Below are 20114 nucleotides of genomic sequence, written 5' to 3' on the forward strand. Positions count from 1 at the left end.
TATACAAAAAGATCATTATTAATTAATGAATACTTCTAAGCATGAATAGAAGTCTTTTCGTCACAGAACTTGAATCTTTAAAAAAATGTGTTGCACTCCTGACCATAGAAATATGGATCTGAAGCACAGACAGATCCTGTAATTGATAAATCTATTTGGTAAAAATGTTCTTTGTGGCTTTATTTCCCAAAATAAAAATCAGAAAATCATATAATGATAATAGTTTTTTCATGCTTGGAAGCAAAACATCAAATGTTGCACTCCTGACATTTTTGGGTATGCACATATACTTGACTCTCATTAATGCTGCTTGTGATTTATATAACATTTTAAAGTTTTAAAATGTATATCAGTTATTATTTTACACTTCCAAAATTCTTTTTTGTCTTAATTTTCTATCAGAATTTTACAATCGATGTTTTTTTGGCAACACTACATTTTTTCTGTTGCACTCCTGACATGGTATAACATTTTTTTAAACATCAGCCATGACCACAACTTGATTAAACAAAAGTTTCAACAGTCCACATTTAAAGCTCAATACTTTGAATATTATCAGGAAAGTCTTTATTTTCAACATGAAGCATTATTTTTTATTTCACAGATCTCCAAAAAATATTGAAATTTCAAAATGTCACAAAAAGGTGTTGCACTCCTGACAATTTTAGCATCATTTTTGGGCATAACTTTTTTGTTAATTGAGATATCAACGAGATATTTGGCAGGTATTTAGACACTATCTAAAGACATATGCTGAGACATAGAAATCTATTTTCATTGCCTGTATTTTTAGTGTGGGTTGATAAATATGCGTTTGGTCATTTTTTTTGAATTCACCTGACTGCCCAATGGATGAGAGATGCATGCATTCAGTAGAGGAGACAGTTTGTCCTAGTGATCATCAAAATTTATGCAGGTGTACTTTAGGTTTGTATTATCATATAGATTAAGATTTAAGGTGGATAGACCCTCATGTAAGAGAGGTAACTCTCACTGGGATAATGACATTCCTTTTAAAAAAGAAAAGATCAATTTACATGTAAAAGGCCATTTCTGTCAAACTTTGCACAAAAGGTCATTCTGAAATTGCCCACATTTCAAATATAATCTAGATGTCTTTTCAAAAGTCATGATCATTAAAGAAAAATTTTATGTAAGTTAACAGAGGGCTTATAACTGATTTACTCCATGTACAACTTCATCTCTCTCTCTCAGACAGAAAAAAATCTTGTTTTGGATATAGAAAATGTATAATATTTCAACATATGTGTTAATGTTTATAAGGTTTAATTAACGTTAATAAAAATAATAATAATCAGTTGGAGAATAATCTTAAACATCACTGATCTGAAGCTTATTTTTATCCTGGAAAGAGTAGTCTGAAGGACAGGTGATACAAACCTGTACATGCTTCACAATAAATGTAAAAATCATTTTAATAAAAACAAAAGCCAAAAATAAGGTAATTGTCAGAAGAATCCAGAACAGTATTTTTGGAAATGTGTTATTTATTGTTATTATAGAAAAAAAAAACCCTAGACTTTAGTACTTTTTTTCCTATTAGGTTGTGAGATTGATAATCTAATTGTCCGTTATGAACAGTGGCGACCCATTCCAGGAAAAGGATTCTGCAAGTGTATCAATTCTTTAACAAATGAAGTAAGTACATATGTAGTGATATTCAACACAAAGAAATTATAAATAAAATAGATATTGAAAGTTTATAAATGTAATGCAGTCCTTTAAAATCAGCATACATGTACATGTACGCTAGTTTTTCAATGTTTATATGCATTTTCTATTTGAAAAAAAACAAAACAAAACTTCAATGTATTTTCATTTTAATACTTTCAATATATATGGCAATATGGCAAATATTTCACTTAGATTTAAGTTGGCAATTTGTTTTATTTTTTGATTATGTATAATTTTTAGGTCACCTGAGTCATTCAGGTGACCTATTCTGTCAGTTTTTGTCCCTCCATTTGAGCATTTTCAGCTTCTTCTCTAGAACCACTGAACAATTTCAACCAAATGGCACATGGCATCTATGGGTAAAAGGGAACAAAAATTATGAAGCAGCTACTCATCACAGATGATTGAAATTTTAGCACACTCTTTGTTTAGGCATGCCATATGGTGGGATTCATTTTTAGCTCACCTGAGCTGAAAGCTCAAGTGAGCTTTTCTGATCACCCATTGTCCATCCGTCCGTCTGTAAACTTTTCACATTTTCAACTTCTTCTCAAGAACCACTGGGCCAATTTTAACCAAACTTTGTACAAAGCATCCTTGGGTGAAGGGGAGTTTAAATTCTTAAAATGAAGGGCCAAGTCCCCTTCAAAGGGGAGATAATCAAGAAAATACAAAAATTGGGTGGGGTCATTAAAAAATCTTCTTCTCAAGAACCACTGGGCCAGAAAAGCTGAAAATTATGTGAAAGCATCCTGGGGTAGTGTAGATTCTAAACTTTTCAAATCATGACCCCCAGGGGTAGGGCGGGGCCACAGTAGGGAATCCAAGTTTTACATTGAAATATGTAGTAAAAATCTTTATAAATCTTCCTCTCAAGAACCACTAGGCCAGAAAAGCTGAAACTTATGTGGAAGCATTCTGGGGTAGTGTAGATTCTAAATTGTTCAAATCATGACCACTGGGAGTAGGGTGGGGCCACAATAGGGAATCCCAAGTTTTACATTGAAATATGCAGAAAAAATCTTTAAAAATCTTCTTCTCAAGAACCACTGGGCCAGAAAAGCTGAAACTTATGTGGAAGCATCCTGGGATAGTGTAAATTCTAATTGTTCAAATCATGACCCCTGGGGGTAGGGCAGGGCCACTATAAGTACTACAAGGGGGGGGGGAGGGAGAAATCAGCTGAAAAACAGCAAGGCCAAAGTTACTCAGGTAAGCATTGTGGCCCATGGGCCTCTTGTTCCAATCTGATGTCAACTTCATGTTCATCCGTGTGTCTGTCCGTAACAAATTTTCGTCACAGTTTTCTCAGCAACTACTCGTCACAGATCCTTGAAATTTTAGCACACTCTTTGTTTAGGCATGTCATACTGTGGGATTCATTGATTCCATTTTGTATGAATCCGATGTCAACTTCCTGTTTATCCGTGCGTCTGTCCATTACAAATTTTTGTCAGTTTTCTCAGCAACTGCTCAGTAGATTCTTGAAATTTTAGCACACTCTTTGTTTAGGCATGCCATATGGTGTCAACTTCCTGTTTATCCATCACGTCTGTCTGTAACAAATTTTCATCGCAGTTTTCTCAGCAACTGCTCAGAGCAGATGCTTGAAATTTTAGCACACTCTTTGTTTAGGCGTGCCAAATGGTGGGATTCATTTTTGTATGAATTTGATGTCAACATGAGAGTGTATATTCACATCAGAGCAGGGGTATTACGAGTGAGCATTTGCTCACAGACTTATTGTTAATCACTGTAAATAATGTAATTGATTGGTGAATTGAATAAAAGAATTATACAAGAATTTTTAATATATAATACAAAAATGTTCTTTCATAGTTTTTTTTATGGTCAGGTAGATGTAAATAAAAGATAAATAAAAATGAGACAAAAACACCTTATCTTTGTATATTAAATGTTCTTCAAAGACCAAGAAAAGCTAATGTAATGTGCTCAAGCAATACTGATTTGTTTAAATCTCTATGATGATAGTGACAAATGGGGGTGTATTAGTACTGGCAAATACAGGCAAGGAAATAGATCTGCTTAATATAATTTGTTATGAGCACTAGACTAATTTGTTGATCCCTGACCATTCCTTTTGGGCATTATATCTTCATCTATCAGTGTTTGTTTTATTTTATACTTCTTTGGATCCTTTCAGTGTTTATATTATACTCAGGTGACTATTAAGACCTTTGGGCCTCTTGTACATTCATTTCTAGATGTTTACATCTGAATGCAAATATTGCCAAGTGAAAGGTCAAGCACCTAATGTGCATGTCAGTTTACCATGGCTGTCATTGTATCTGGCGTCAGTGGGCGGGGATTGTGGAAATAAACATGGAATGCCTCTTGTATTTCATATCTATTAGACAGCATGTTTGATGTATATTTTTTCACATATAATCTTGCCCTAATTTAAATGTAAGGAATCACTTTCTAGTTTGTTGGGTATGCCAGGGATATTAACAGCAGTTGGAAACATGGGATAATTTATGCAGGAGGGGCTTTACCCATTATGTAAATTATTCCATGTTTCCATCTGTTGTTTATGCCCTAGCATACCAACAAACTAGACAGTGACTCCTTAAATATATTTTAGTGACTATGAATCAATTCTGATGGGTATTTGTAAACATATGTACATGTATAAAATTCAGTGAATGTTTTTTTTTTTTCAGTCAGACTGTGTGGAGCACTTAGACTTATGAATGAGACAGATGAAATAAAGAGATGATGAACATTTTCATGAAGTTTAAACTTAAAAGATTCTCATAAATGCTGATGTTGAGCAAGTTTTTTTTTTTTTTTTTTAATTTCATATGTGTGCTCTAATGAGACAATACTTACACATCTTCAATAATCCATTTTATCAAAATTTTAAAGTTTGAACTATATTACTTAAAAAATATTAAGGTCACAATGAACCAGGTACAACAACATTATTTTCTGGTTTCTACATCTTTTTACTGTTAACTTAATAGAAAGAAAATGATACGTTACAGTTATGTATTTGTGCCTTTGCACTAATATTTGATGCATTATACAGTAAAACACGCTTATAGCTAACACACTTATAACGAATTACAACAAAATAATTTTCATTCCCTGTTACTTTGAAATATATTGTAAACTTAACGGATATGACAAATTACACTTATAACGAAGCAAAATCGTCCATCCCTGGAACTTCGTTAGAAGCGTGTTTTACAATTTTCTACATTATAAATTAACTATTCAGATAAAAAAAAATGCAGCTTCTTAATGTTTTGAATATGAATTTTTGTTGAATGTTATTTATATTTTAACATTATTATTTATTTTTTTAATTATATTTTTCTCTTCTTATTTACATAATTATACACACACACACCATATATATAAAAGATTTTTTAGGGTTCCAGGAAATTTGTGCAATTAATATGAAAATATTTACATTTCCAAGTATTTTTCCTTAGGATTCTTTGCAAATTAGAAGGCTGTTCATTTTCCCATGAACTACCATGGATGAGCATGAATATATCCATTGTTACATCATAATACTGTACATGACGTCAAAACTATAGTGCAAACTGTTTTGCTTTAAAAACGACAGTTGAATGGCGTTATTTGTGGTAACTCATCAGAAAATAATGTAAATATAAGAAATGAATTTAATTTTTGAAAATTCATGAGGTACATGAACTACAACGCTTCACGCCGGCATATTTATCATGAAGCGCTAGCGCGCTTCATGAAATATGCTGGCGTGAAGCGTCGTAGTTCATGTCCTCATGAATCTTCAAAAATTAAATTCATTTCTTAAATATATAATGATTTATTTTGTATAATGTACATGTTATTTTCTCTGCATTGCTTTCTTTTTTTTTTTTTACTGTTATTAGTTTGGTGTATTAATGTTTAATAAAACTTAATATGTAAACATACATGTGACTTTTATTTATTTTTGATTGAATGCAAAGGTAGACTTTGTCTTTTTACATGCCCTGTCAGTTGGTGCTTTGTTTGTTTAAGGCATTAAGTTACTTGATGAATTTAACTAATAAGTTGATATATTTAATAATAAACTTTGAATTAATTTTTTGCCTAACTGAATTACTTTAAGTCCAGCTCTCTCTCTCTCTCTCTCAGCTGTCTCTATCTGAAGGCAACTGTGGATTGCTGATTGATAGTAGAATTTTTTTCTTTTATTTTAAACAAATACTGGACACTTTCAAAGTTCAGACTAAGTTACAGATAAAAATACACATGGGTTATAAGCAGCAAATTTAAACACTGACTGGGACCCTCTTCCAATCGATTCTTCTTAAACCTCGTAAGAAGTAAGTTAAAAAAAAAAAACGATAAGAGTGCAAGTTTTTATTTGTCTTTCTTTCTTTTTTTTTTTTTAATGACATATTAGTGTCAAGAATTATTATGAATAAGTTCAACTATGATTTAGTTTTATAATTTTTTTTTTGAAAATTATTCAACACTTATCACTCAAACAATGCAAGGTATTTACAAGGTTGCGGACATAAGCACATAATTTACCAAGAGAACGAGGGGTTATTAAGGGATTCCCAGAAAACTAAGAATTTGTACAAATAGTTCTTCTCACAAAGTTGGAGATGAAATTCATTTCTTCGAGTGTCCAAAATATAATTTACTTAGACATAACATGTATGACAGTATACAACAACATTGTTTAAAAAAAATAATAACTTCTTGATAATATGAACAAATTAATGTACAATGCACCGTCCCGTTGTATCTTTTGCAATTTAGTGGAATATATTTATTCAGTATATATGAAATGTGTATATATATATGTCTGTGTATACATGTACATATATCTCTGGCTTTTTGCATTATGGTACACGGTGGTAGTTGTTTAAAACTTGATAATGTATATTTTAAAATTTTACATGTTAGCAATTATCTCAACTTATGAACCATGTGTAAATTGATTAAGTATATTAAAATACTGATGTACATGTATACTACTATCACATTTGTTAATAATTATTATACTTATATGTACTGTATAATAATCAAGTACGTTTTATGCTCAAAAGGGTCCTATTTGGAATAATGTAGCGGGAGGTAACTCTTTCACTTAACCCGACAGGTGCAATGCGTATCTAATGAAGCGAGTCGACTCTGGCATATCGGTAAACAGACGCATATGATCGGCGTTCGAATGTAGTGGCGGTTTTATCATACAGGGTCCTCATAACAAACCATGCCCAATCGCAGAGAAGAACACGGAATTCAAAAGCAGCAAACAGTGACATCGCGGTGCCTGGCCATTGTCTTGAAATTTGAAAATGGAGACAGGTGCGAGAGTGATGTGAAGGAAGAGGGTTTTAGTGGAAGAGATATTTTAGACGATTTTAAGCTGCGGAATAAGAGTTGTTATTGGAATCCAGCTTTGTTGGAAAGTATAAACAGTTTGGAATATTTGGGATTTGTGTCTCCCTGTACATTACTAGTGGGAGGATCAGAACTTCACCTGGAGAACATCAGAACAGCCTGGGGGAGGCGAGTTTTAAATGACCCCTCGGATTTTAGTATTCAAAGCATAGGTGAGTCAGGTATTTCAGCAGACGGCAAAGTATTACTGGCTGATTTGGACAGATGGGTGAAAGTGAAAAAGAATGAATTGTTTATACAGTTACAAAATTTTAATTGATTTTTAATTGACTGGTTAGATATTGATACATTTGGGACAGATGTTGCGTTGAAATTTTATTGGTCTCTTTCAAAGATTGTTTATTTTAAAGTCTAGTCGATTGTCGTGCAAGAATTCAAACAGCTTAATCTGCATGACGAGAAACTTGTAATATTTCCCCGATGTATGGTAAGAAGACTTTCGAATTTTGCATTAGACTGGTCACTGTAAATTACATGAATGTAGCTTCCAGCAATTTTAACGGAATGATTTATTACGGTACATAAGAAGAAAGACTCGGAAATAGTAATTAACACCTGAGCTGTCAATTTTATGATTTCTCGGATAATCGGGTAAAGTTTCAAGTTTTACGGGGATTAAATGTTTAGAGACAATTGAGAAAGGAGATTAAATAGATTCGATAGATAAGATTGTGTCATGATAGTAGTGTCGGAGTTGGCCAGGATTTGGTGGGATATCCTTTGTGTAGACTTTTTGCTCGTCTTGATTTTCTTTACTGATAAAGGTGTTTGAAAGTAAAGGGATTAAGATAGAATCAAATTATAGGATCTTACACAGAGAATATCTGTAATAAGCTAGTAATACCTGTCAGATACTAATAAATTATTTTTATCAAAAAACAGTGAATAATATTAACATCATTAATGTTTTTTAGTATATATGATGAACCCTGGATTAAAAATTGGCTTATTACCATGATTACACAATTTAAATGGACTTTTGCAGAAAAAAGGGGTGTATTTATTGGGGGTATTAAATTGGGTTTCATTAAAAAGGATAATAGCATACCGTTATATCATTAAAAGTTAGGAAAAAATGCATTTAATTTAATAAACTTGGTCCAGTGATATACTATGTACCTGATGTACACTTAACATCTTTTAGGAAATTTTGTATAGAAATTAATTTTAAAAACTAGCATTAATTTTAACCAAATAATTTTTAAAATGGGGTCTATATTTATATATTACAAAGTTTTACCTTTTACCATGTTCACTGTCTACATACAGGATATTTTTATTTAAGGACAGAGGATACGTTCCTCAATAATATATAATTTTTTCTTAGATTTTGTCATTGAAATATTGCTATTTTAGCATGTTTACTCGCAAAAAATTGAGGTACCTTACCAGGCATTTGTGCAAGATACTGGAGGATGTTGTTTCCTATAAAATCCTCTTGGGATAAAACTTAATTTGCCAATATCACATTTTTTAGGGTTTCAATTTTTTAAAGACAATTTGAAACAAGTTTAGTAATCAGAAGGTAATTAAAATTTGGAATATTTTTCATACAATACAAAGATATACAAAACATATTTGAGAAACGTATCGTCTGACCTTAACTGTCTCAAACAAAGGTCAATTAAAGCATTTGATGAGACCAAGCCAATAAGGAGACTCCAAGCTTAATAGAATGATTAACAAGATCAATTAATTACAAGCCATACAGATAATGAGGAGACTGCTTTAGTAGAATACATGTCTAGTTTGACATGTTTGTTTATTGTAAACAAATAGTTGTGGGATATTGTGCAGAGATTTGTAATGATTATTAGTTTGACATAAAAACAAGTGTTACTATGCCAGGTGCCAGAAAATTCAACACCCCGGGCCCTGAACACTTTAACACCTCATAGTTTTCTCTGTTTATAAAGGAATTGTTGGAAAATTGCTGGTCATTTATGAAGAAGTCAAAAAACTGTTAACTGGAATTTAGGAAACAATAGAATAAGGGAATGTTCTTTCAGGGTAGGTAAATAACATATTAATTTATTTGTTTAATTTTGACAGTTTGTTTTATGTAGAATAGATTCCAATGCTACTTTTTTCATGATGTGAATGTAAACTGTTATAAACTATTTTAATTATATGTCAAACACCTTGAAGACATATCAATTAAAATTAAAAATGAAAGAATTCTTTGGAAATTGCTTTAAATACCTGTTACTTTTAAGTTAGGGATTAGTACTAATTGCACAAGAAACCTTCAGTAGCTGGCTTAGTCAGTGAAATAGAAATTGATTTTCAATAACAATTAGGGGTTTTGCATCCTATTGTGTATAAGACAGAGTGATAGCTGTTAGTGACCTTTGATTGGGCCCCATGCTGACCCTTAATGAAGAGGGCCCCTTGACCCCCTGATGGGAGGGAGAAAAGGGAAGTGGTGGAGTGGTCAGTTTCCTCTTGTATTGTGACACATTTCTATTTTACATACATTTCTATTATTTGTGAGTTTTCCTCTGCATATGTTATAAGCAGCTGTAGAAGAAAAGAAAACTTTGGTTGTTTGTTAACACCTCTGTGTTTTTCCTCCAAATATCAACATTTGACAAGGTGAGTTTGGTCAGAATCACTCCAATATTGGTTTAAGTCTTTGTATTGTTTTACTTAGATTAGTTTACGGTGTGTCAGATCACTCAAGCTTTGGAAATCCATCCTTTTTCAATGCAGCTTCAGGGGAACTTCAGGCGAAATTTTTTTGTTAATTGTTAAAATCTGATATTTATTGTTTTTTAAATTTTTTTTTTTCTCAATACATGTATTCTATTTATAGGGAAGTCATTTTTGATAGTAAGTTTATTATGTTACACATGTTTAATTCTTTTTTACTTTATTATTTTTTTTTTGTAATATTTTAAAAAGAAAGTTGCAGATCATTATAAAAATCCCAAGAAAAGTCAGAAAACCCAGGACAGGAAGTTTTTTTTATTGAACTGTTCTTTAGAGTGATAATCAGTGAGAAAACAGTTTTTAAAGGACCTTTTCTTTTCATTCAAACCTAACGTGTACCTGTGAAGTAATATCACACTTACCTGATACAAGGTGACCCTGTTTGTTCAGAAATTATTTCTGTTCAAACAGTTTGGAGAAAATTAAGTCTAATGTGTTAGCTTTTGTAAATAAGAGAAATATTGTAAAAACAGATCTATTTGAATTCAAATCTAAACTTTTTCCTCTTTCCTGTGTACTTCATGACTCTACTGCTCTGCACTTTATGAGAGAGTTGACCAATGAATTAAACATTTCTGAGAGAGAGAGAGAGAATTTAGGTATCTGTATATTCAATATTAAGTGTAAATTGTTTCCTGAGATGTAAGGCTGCAGCCAACAGCTATAAGATAATGGACACAGCCAACCTATTGATTAGATCTATTGAAACCATAAATCTTGTAGATCAAAGAATTATCAGAGAATAGGCTATAAAAATAATCTTTATTCTGAGAAGGTGGAGGGGGAGTGATAAATATCTTCTGTAGCTGTGGTTATAACTCTAGCAGTAGTGTACAGTACGTAGCTCAGGGCCATGCATTAACAGAGACTTAACTTATTTAAAGGGGTCTAAGAGTGTCCAGTTTTAACAAAGGGTTTATTGTAGATCCGATCAGGGAGTAATTTATGAGTGGACATGATGTAGATCCTTGAGAAATGAGTGTGATGAATTCTGTAGATAATGGGATTAGGGGGGTGATACCACTTCAGTAAAGGACCAGATCCTCCTTTGTTATTCAAGGGCCCCTTTAAAGGAAACTTTATATTGGTACCCTCTTTTTCTTTACCAGTTTCATATTTTCTGAAAATTAAATCATTTTAAGGTCACATTTCAAAAGTAAATCACTGATTCAATTGTTTAAGCTGTTGATTTTAGTTTTGCAAATGTCCATCTTGTACAAGATTTTGAATGGATCTATTATCAGTCGTCCAAACAAGGTCCCACTTGGACAATTTCAGCAAGTGCCTAATGAATCGGTGGGGTGTCATAACTGTTCATAATTCCTTCTGTTAGTACCCCCTAATTATGTCAGACCCAGATGTAGTTCATGTCAAGGCTCCCTTAACAGAATCCTGAGTGATGTGAAAACTGACCCTGTTACCACTAGGTGATGTAGTAACATCACATCCTCCACCTAATTAATAAAGCATTATAAAGGCCAGGGGATTTAGTATTGTAACCTCAACACCTTCACTTAGTGGAGAAAACCCCCAATAAACCCTCAGGGGTGTCCAACGCTTCTTAAAAAGGGGAGATAATTCACAGGTTTGTTGTGGGATTAAGTCAATTTTTTTTAGGTGTATAGGCTTATAACAGTAATTTTGTACATGACAGGTTAGCAAAACTGGTAAAAAAAAATACAGTTATCAGAGCAGAGGAACCAGGTATTAATAAACAAAAGTTTAAAGTCATTGAATGGAGTAAAGATAGGTATTTTACTTGTACATGTGAGGGTTTCTGCATGGTAATATTGACATTTAAAACAATTTATTTGATAGGAAACTGTTTTTCCAAGAGGACTGCTTGTTTCAAAATGATATATTAGAAAATTGTTGTCCAGTAAGTGTTTAAAGCTTGTAAAGATACACTGCTTTGTGAATTCCCAAGATGACATGTCACAAAGATGACAGTAAATGTATTTGTAAGGGGCTTCTTGTGAGATCCCCTGTTAAAACTTTTGATGTCATGTTTGGGTTGCTGGGATACGATTCTGTGTCACGCCATTGAGCCCCGGAGTGAACTCTCTGTCTGCCTTGTAGTTTTTCTTTTGACCATGCGACAACATAATACTTATGGCACATATCCTTGGAATAATTTTTCATTAAATATTCTAATTTACTTTCACTTTTGTTTTCACAGTAAATTGCTCTAGAGTATCACTAAAGTTAGTTTGCTTGTTCTTTAAAAAATCTTTTTTACTTATCATCTATAGCAGAGTGGAAAATAAATATAATTTAAGAGCTGATATTGGTTTCCGATTAACGAAAAACTTTCTAATAGGCATACACCTAAATTGACTTTACCGTGATTATGGTTCTATTAAGATAACTAAATAAACATGAGTTTGGTAAATGTAAAATCATTTCTGTTTGCCAACCATCAATATTCATATATCCTGACAGCTAAAAAGTGGCCATTGGCAGACATGCATCCGCAAGTTTAAAACAATTATAGGTCGTGACGTATTTCAGATATTGATAGGTCTACATACAAAGTACTTGGCAATCATTTATTGCAGAACATAAAACATTTGAAAGCATTCAGCATGCAACAGCAGTATTTGATTTGATGGCCATAAATTTTTAAATATCTGATTGTCTCGGCTGAATTTTTTTTTTTTTTTTTTTGGATACGAGATTGAATTTTATCAATGTTCCATAGATGTGATAAATGTATAGTCATTATATAGTGATCGAGGTATTGAGCATTTGTTTCTTGTCCAGAATATTTGGAAGTCATTGGATGTGAAATTTGATGGCTTCCCACTTAATTGGGTCAGAAAACCTGCTAAGTACTGCTATGTAAAAAGAAAAATATCAGGCCACTTTTGCATGTTTTGAGCATCAATTCTTTGTCAGTTTTCATAGCACAGTATACTTGAGCTTTTTAAAACTTTAAGTTATAATTAATATTTGGACATTTTACATGGATATTAATTCTGAAAAAGACGTAGCTTATTTAAGATGATGAAATTGTACAAAAAGAAAACTTTCATTATATCATTTTTTAAAAAGAGTCTAGAAAAAGATGGAGAGAGAGAGAGAGATTTTAAAAGAAACATGAAGGTAGAAGAAAATTAATAATACACATTTACATGTTACTTTTTAGGTGACGTTGACGGTATAAATATGGAGGTAATACCACAGACACAGTTTGTTCCCCTGTCCGAGATCCTGTGTATGGTCATTCTGGAGCTGAATAACAAACAGGTTGTAGCGACATTAGACACAATACAGGAAAGGCTGAATCAATGTTACAAAGGCATGCAGATCCCCTCGCCACCGCTGATCTATGACACGCTCGGTACACTCATCAGGGAAAGGAAAATTTTTCATACAGGTTTGTGTCCTTCTTAGATTTATTATTATTATAAGAATTTTCTTATAATTCCAGAATATTTATCATTTTTATTGAATTAACCTTCAGGAATATTGGATTTTTAAATAGTCAAATCAATGTAGCTAAGTCTTATAGACGGTCGTACCATTCCTTGCTGTATTGTTATATTAAGTATGACTTGAATGAAAAATATAGCATTAAGTTTCTAAAAATTTGAAAAATGATAGATCATCTATTTGAATTAACGCTTAAAGATACTCAAATATATATATATATATATATATATATATATATATATATATATATATATATATATATATATATATATATATAAAAAGATTCATATTCATCTTTCTATTGCAGGGACATTTTTAAAAGAATTTTTTTTTTTTTATTATTATGAGTTTTTGAAAGCTATTGAGAACATTATAGGTTCAGATTTCTTTAAATATTTATTACTAATACCAAAGTATTGAGGCTTTAAATGTGAGATAATTATAATGAAAAGACTCCCCAATTTATGTTTAGCTTTCCATGACATTGGATATGGATGCCTCAATGCAGACAATTTGTTCCTGAGTTTTCTCATTTGTTGTATGTGCATTATGTAACTAAACACCTCAGCAAGATATTATTTAAGAACTTTTTAAACAGTCAAACAACCCCTTTTAGAGAGTTGTAAAGAGGTTTAATGAAGAATTTAGGTCTTATCAGACAAAAATCTTTGTTCAAGTGCAGAGTATATGCCTTCATCCTTTTTGAAAACTAAACCAGCTTTGTCTGGTGGTGGGTAGGAAAACAAACAGGGAAAAGGTAGCTTACAAGGGTACCAGGGTGGAATATAACAAAGATAAGTTGCTATGTGTACAGACCCCTGAAACAATCAAGAAAAAGCGAACAAAATCTCTTGTTATGTAAACATTGAACCATGTAGAACTTGTCTGGTTAGTTATATGTGAAGAGGGAAGTTTTCTGTTAGACTCTGAAGACTGCCATTATAAGTCACTAAATCTGATTCTGACTTGTGGTCCATTGTAATTCATAGTAGTGAAAATTTAGGGTCAATCAGTAAATATTTGTACATACATAAATCTAGTATAATAACTATGATTTGTTTCCATGGGTAGGTCATATGAAAAGGAAAGAAAAACATAAAACCATATCTTAGTTACTTCTTTACTGTTAATGGATAGAACTAGTTTTGTCCAAGACCAATTAAGGAAGAAATGTAAACTTTGTGTCCTTTGGCGTAATCTAATAGACCCACCATCTCTATTACTGGTCAACAGTCCTGTGGGCAGCTAAATGACTGTCCACTAATTTGTAAAGTACCACAGACAAATTGAGACAATTATCACCGAACATGTTCACACTTGGTTTTATGATAGTGCTAAAATCGGTGTTACAGGACATTCCGGGGTTGCCCAGGGACAGAATTAATTAGAATTGTACATCATAACAGGGGGGATAGAGAGCTTATTATGGTCGAATTAGAGAAAGCCATGATTAATGTCCCACACCTGTCATATCACCTTCAATAACTCCATTTATTTCACTTTTTCTTATCAGGTGAAATCTGTGTTGATAATTTTGACAAGACCTACTTTAGAATTTCATGTAATATTATTCCATGTAAGGATATTTGCATATGTTCTTGTGACGAGACAATTCATGGTCCTGTATACTTTGGTACAATTTGAGGCAGCAGATACCATTTACAATGAGAATATATCCTGTATTTCCTTTTGACGCACATAACGTTTCATGTTGCTTCTGAGTTAGATGACATATTGTCAATAAGCAATACCTTATCACCATGTATTACACTATAAAAGAAATTGGTCAACATGACTCAAAAATTGATGTTCACATGCATACATGTACTTTACGAAACAAAAATTGTCCATACCCAATCCACCTCACTGCAGAATAAAAATTTATTCCAGTTCGTCAATGTGATCCAAACCAGACGCTGTAAATCAGCTTGGAGATTTTATGACTGTGATTTTAAATTTTATTGTTGTGCTATTGTTTGGGCATCCAAGCTATAACGCCATCATGTCCATATAGGTTGGTGTGCAGAATGCCTCTGTGCAAATTGTCTATTTTCTAAAATCTAATTTGAAACTTAGACAATTAATTGCTGTCATAAAATTGAGGTCCCTTTTTTCTGGGTAAACTTGTAGATTCAGATCCCTGAAAATATAGTGACTGGTCTGATATGAAGCGTAAAATTTCAATAAACCTTTTCTGAACATAAGCTCAGGAAACTAGGATTAGAAACCTAAATTTTTAATTTACCACCCTGAGGGTTAATACTCTGTTGTAGCCAATGTCAAAGGGGAAAAAAAAATCTTATCACAGAAGTTTAAAGATCTAATTGAAAAATCATCTGTCAACTTTTAGGGTGCAAAGATTTTATGGTTATTTTCTTCTCAGGAATACTCACAAAGCCCCATTCTAGCAGATTTCTATTGATTTCACCTTGAGTAACACAAATTCATTGATCTTTAATTCACTTATTCAGAGAAGGTGAACAAATTACAGGCTGCACTACTTTTGTATTTGCAAAGAAAAAATTGTTATCAATGATTTGTAATTGAAACATTGAATTATTTCTGAAATTTGGTTTATCACCATTATCATTTTAACGATCAAGATCTCAAAAAGTGAATCATATATTCTATAGTCATTACTTCTAAATTGAATTGACAGCACACAAGAAAAGATTCTAAAGAAACCTCAAGGATCAAGCCTTAAGTTTGAGTACTTGTATCTTGTAAAATCAATCAAAGAATTAATATCTAAAATAACTCAACATTCAGGTTTTGGCTTGTCTTGATGCCATACATTCCTTGAATAAATAAGTTGTCAAAAATGTCATCATTTACTTATTAAACAAATCCAGTTTCTGATAAATATCACCTTAATATAGCCAAGGGACATATATGTTATTAAGTGTCAATTTAATTTTTTTAATCTTTTGGATCTTACAGGAAGTGGATATTTTGTTGTGACATCAGACACTTACAGAATGCCTGAGGACCCGACTAAAACGATTCCTCTGTCATGGCTTCATTACAATCCTAATTATATCCCAGTGCTGAACTCCAGTGCCAAAGGACTAACCCGAACCATCTCATGCCAAGTGACATTGGCCAACGAACCTCGCAAAAAACAGTCCGAGAAAAGCTCTGATCCAGATGATAAAATTGTGGAAATGAGACACAATCTGGAAAGGGAGACATTAGAAAGACAGAATCAACCACTGGCTGACAAACCAAGACTTGGTCACAGTCTTAGTGCCAGGAGACAGCGAGAGAAGGGACCAGTTAAAAATGACGATCTGCGAGACTTCAAGAGGAGTTTATCAGTCAGACGACAAGATGAGAAAGAAAAGAAACACACACAAGAGGAAAGGAAATCTGCGGAGGACATTGCTATTACTAAGAACAGCTCAAAGAAAAACAAAGATAAAGGTATGTAATGAAGTTAAGTGACATTGTGTTTTACTGAAGAAATTTATTTTCTAGCAGTTAATTATCGTTTGTCTGGTTTTATTGGATAACTGTTTAACCAATTTTCTTTATAATGTTATTAAAGCTAGAGCCAAATTATTGAAGTTTGAAAGGAATATTTTTATCATGTTTATGTTGTTGGGATAAGTTTGTCGCTAATACATGTATTTTGAATTGGAAAAATGAAATATAAGAGGTGATTGAGTAAAAACTGAATAAAACTTGTCTGTACAGTAAGAAATAATATACCTGTATTCACTCTTAAATACCCTGTGTATTGAAAAAAAAAAAAGAATTAAAAAATTCACCTAGTGTAATACCATTCAAGATGATATTAGAGTAAATGTTTTCTTATGGATAAGAAACCTAATCTTTTTGTTATTGAAAAAATCATCATTTCCTTTGAGTTAGATAACATCAAAGTATAATTTAAGTCTTTAGACTTAAGTTTGAATTATCGATTTAAAAGTCTCTAAGTTTTGTGAGTATTATGTAAAAAGCTAATAGGATTTGTACAAATTTTCTGTCTGATTCAGTGTTAACTGTTAAAGCCAGGTATTGTATTTGCAGAATGTGTCTCAATTAACTCAACCAGTTCAGATTATGTGACATTATCTGTAATGAGTAGTTCATTAATCCCACTCAAGTTACCGACAATAGCTTCATTTTCATACATGTATATATATTATAATAGATTTCAAATAAAGGGAGCTAGTAACTTAGCTCTAAATTATCATGTGAAATCTGAAATGAAAAATTTACTCTGTAACCTTTTCAAGGCTAATAATTTCTTGTTGTTGAATGTTTTAGGAGAGAAGAAGTCCTTGTTAGCAAAGCTTTTTGGGAGAAAGAAGAAAAAGACTGATACTCCAAAAGAACAACCAAAGAAAGTGGAGTATGCCACATTCTCTGACCAGTTTCCACCTCCAGAGTGGGGATGGTATCAAGACCAAGTGGAAAAACAGCAGCGGATACACAAGTGGATGCAGCAAGTTCCACATCATCCACACGTCCACCACCAGCACTACGACCGTGTCCATCTTATCCACCAAGGTCATCCACATCATTCGGATTATCACTCAGTGAGATTTGGACATGGACCAATCAGAAATGATGTTATATATGGAAGACATGTCCCACAGCATGAAAATCACTATCATGTGCCACCAAGGATGAAACTAAGAAACAACCCTCCACCTCCACTGGATGATGATTATGAGGAAATCCAGGATGTGGATGCTAACAGTAGATTCAGATCCACCCTACCAGCACATCATCATCATCCACAGGAAGTTGAACATCACAGGAGAATGTCTGAAGGTCGACATACAATGAGGAGAAAAGAGAAATCCAAAAGAATGTCCTTGGATAGGAGAGTGGATAGAGACTATGAAAATGTTCCAATGTGTTCAAACTATCCCTCCCCAGCATTTCCCTATCACACAGAAAGTAGCCATAATATGCACCACAACAGCCATCCAGTCACACACCCTCTCTACAGCTCAACTCCGCGAGTACCTGGAATGTGGCAGCAAGCTCATGAATCATATTACCCACAAGTCAATGCAGAGGAAGTCCATCAACATCAGTGTACCACTCAAAAATCCAAAAAGAAATCTCACCGCAGACATGGCCAGTCAAATCACAGACAGATGGAAGAGCATTACAGACTGCCTGCAAAGAACACGTCAATTTCTATTTCTCACGACAGCGGAGTGAATCTGATTGGCCTCCAGACAGTGCATTATAAACCTTCGCAGGACACCCATCACAGAAGAAGAGTTCACGACGACATGTCCATCCGAAATAACCTTAGGAATGACCCTTATGGAGACTTGGATGAGGACCTTCCTAATTCCAGTGGTCAAGTTGTGTATGAAGTTGAAATTAACAAACGTCCGGAGCCAAGGACCAGAGAAAATGAATATGTTACCATGGAGACAGACTCCAAAAAAGACAATGAGAAGAAGAGAAACAGCTGTAACTCTGACAGTGCATTAACTTTCAGTGAACAGAGCTGTGACACAGTCATAAAAAAGGAAGATAAAGACGTAGAGGACATTACAAAGGAGACTTTAGAGGTCGTTTTGGGGGATAGTGGCTTCAGCTCACCCCGAGTCTGTGATGAAAGCTCCCCAGAAATGGAAAAGCAGAAGATCAAAAGCAAAGTGAAAGAACTTGAAAAGGGAAGTCACTCAGACCTCTGTGATAAAAATGTCTACCAAAAATCTGATGACAGTTCTCCTGAAATGCGTGAAAGTCGCTCAAGTGACAAGGAAAATAGAATTAACATGATAAACAATTTAAAACAAGTTCAAGGTGACTATGGGGTGCTTACTCATGTCAACCCAGTCAGTGGCAGAATCCCCCTTTACCCTCAAAACACAATAATCCAACCAGTTCAGAGGAAATTCAGCTTTGAGGATGATTATGGATTCTTGTAGGGAGATAACTCATATAGGGATGTGCAATAGATGTATTAAACATTTCACAAATATCTCAGTCTGCATGAGCATTTATAAGATCAAATTTAAGTTTTTATAGTGCTATTTATGTAAATAGTGTGTTTGTAATTTTATTTGTAAAAATAGCAGTGATTTATTTCCAGATATCTTTTATCAGTTTTGCTGCATAATAAAACATAAAAATATCTTTGATCTCTCTTTTAAATGGTCATTAGAAGAAATATATTCAAATGAACAAACTGTAGTTAAACAGGGAAACACAAAATATGCAGTCGCTTTGGGTGATATATAGTTGTTCTACAAGGACCATTTAGAAGCACATTAAATTGAGTTTGTTTATTGATTGAATTGAATTATTCAAATACGACCTTGGTCTGATTTGTTTCCATCATAAAGTTCATTGATGTGGTATTGAAGGGTGTATTTTATACCCGAATAAACATAAACATACTTTTATAACAATCTGAATATGAATAGGATCGGGCATAAATCTATAAAATAAGATTGATACCTGTGGATCTTTCAGTTGACTGATTTAGAAGCTGTGTTAACAAATATTGGACCCTAGTTTTCAACATTGCAACGACTAGACAGTAATGTTAACATGTAAAATTAATAACAAGTGAACAGCTGATCAAGGTTTTGGAGCATTTGTCAAAGTCCATATCTTTCATGATCTTTTTTAAGTTAAAGAATCTACCATTTTTATCTTTAAATAAAAATATTAGCAGGCAAGTGCCATTTTTACGTCTAAAAAAGAAGCTAACTGCAGAACTGTAGCTCCCTAGTTGAGAAAATTCGGACAAACAACCAAAGAGCTACAATTATGCAGTAGAAAGAAGAAACAATCCAATAATGTTTTGTAAGATCATGTGTTTGATTTGTATGCAAGAGAAACATGACCTAAATATAGCTAGGACATTATTT

The 20114-nt window shown here is 33.0% G+C and overlaps 1 protein-coding gene and 1 long non-coding RNA gene across 2 annotated transcripts; both read left to right on the forward strand.

Moving 5' to 3' along the window:
• Window positions 1-838: 838 nt before the first annotated feature.
• Window positions 839-4633, forward strand: LOC133200884 (uncharacterized). The gene is made up of 3 exons (XR_009723010.1): window positions 839-927; window positions 1565-1659; window positions 4380-4633. It is a non-coding gene; the product is annotated as an uncharacterized LOC133200884 (long non-coding RNA).
• Window positions 4634-6779: 2146 nt separating this feature from the next.
• LOC133200685 (uncharacterized) lies at window positions 6780-19379 on the forward strand. Its single transcript, XM_061336451.1, has 4 exons — window positions 6780-7265; window positions 12974-13204; window positions 16201-16683; window positions 17533-19379. The coding sequence occupies exons 1-4, from the start codon at window positions 6923-6925 to the stop codon at window positions 19164-19166; spliced, it is 2691 nt and encodes an 896-aa protein (XP_061192435.1). The 5' UTR covers window positions 6780-6922; the 3' UTR covers window positions 19167-19379.
• Window positions 19380-20114: the final 735 nt, after the last annotated feature.

The sequence above is a fragment of the Saccostrea echinata genome, unplaced genomic scaffold (genome assembly GCF_033153115.1).
Source record: "Saccostrea echinata isolate AGI-Se365-2 ecotype Australia unplaced genomic scaffold, CSIRO_AGI_Sech_v1 ptg000041l, whole genome shotgun sequence".
In the NCBI taxonomy this organism is placed as follows: domain Eukaryota; kingdom Metazoa; phylum Mollusca; class Bivalvia; order Ostreida; family Ostreidae; genus Saccostrea; species Saccostrea echinata.